The sequence below is a fragment of the Octopus bimaculoides genome, chromosome 5 (genome assembly GCF_001194135.2).
Source record: "Octopus bimaculoides isolate UCB-OBI-ISO-001 chromosome 5, ASM119413v2, whole genome shotgun sequence".
Taxonomy (NCBI): domain Eukaryota; kingdom Metazoa; phylum Mollusca; class Cephalopoda; order Octopoda; family Octopodidae; genus Octopus; species Octopus bimaculoides.
Window position 1 is genome coordinate 98,320,669 of NC_068985.1, and position 595 is coordinate 98,321,263.

General features: G+C 31.3%; 1 protein-coding gene across 1 annotated transcript in view; it reads right to left on the minus strand.

Moving 5' to 3' along the window:
* Nucleotides 1-44: 44 nt before the first annotated feature.
* The window catches only part of LOC106878048 (cytochrome P450 4A12B), a 27,827-nt gene continuing 27,276 nt past the window's right edge, over nt 45-595 (minus strand). Inside the window, exon 6 of the mRNA XM_052968087.1 lies at nt 45-211. Coding sequence (XP_052824047.1) covers nt 45-211 — 167 coding nt within the window. The remainder of the gene's footprint in view (nt 212-595) is intronic.

Sequence of the window (595 nt, forward strand, 5' to 3'; positions counted from 1 at the left end):
GAGAAAATATTTCTTCAAAATAATATGTCAAAGAATGCTTGGTGTTACTCCAGTTGTCGATGGGTAAGTGTGACATAAATGTCCTTACTAGGTCTGAGTACCATTTCCATAGATGGTAGAACTTCTTCTATTTTTTGGTTTGATTTGATATTGTATTTTTGGAAGATTCCTGATAGTATGATTTTCAGTTGAAGATAAGCTAATTTTTGTCCTGAAAACACATTGAAAAATATATATTGAATATAATTCATTATAATCACATGTACGGTATATCGGCTAATTTAAAGTATAATACAACAAATATATTACCTGATGATATTTACGTTACTGAAGTAGAATAACATTGAAGCAGTTTTTATGATTTACTTTATGGAATAAAATGCATCATGACCAACAACTTTTTATCTTTACCTATTTGCATGTGTACGAAGGAAGGCAGTATTATTGTTGCTGTTAGGGCTTAGTCCCAGAGCAGCACTCACCGAACAGATCTATGACCAATAACGTTTCATATGCGGCAATACGATTGTTAAAAAATATTATGTAGAATTACGCATATATTTATGAAGCCATAGCAGGAGAGTTAAGAATATCG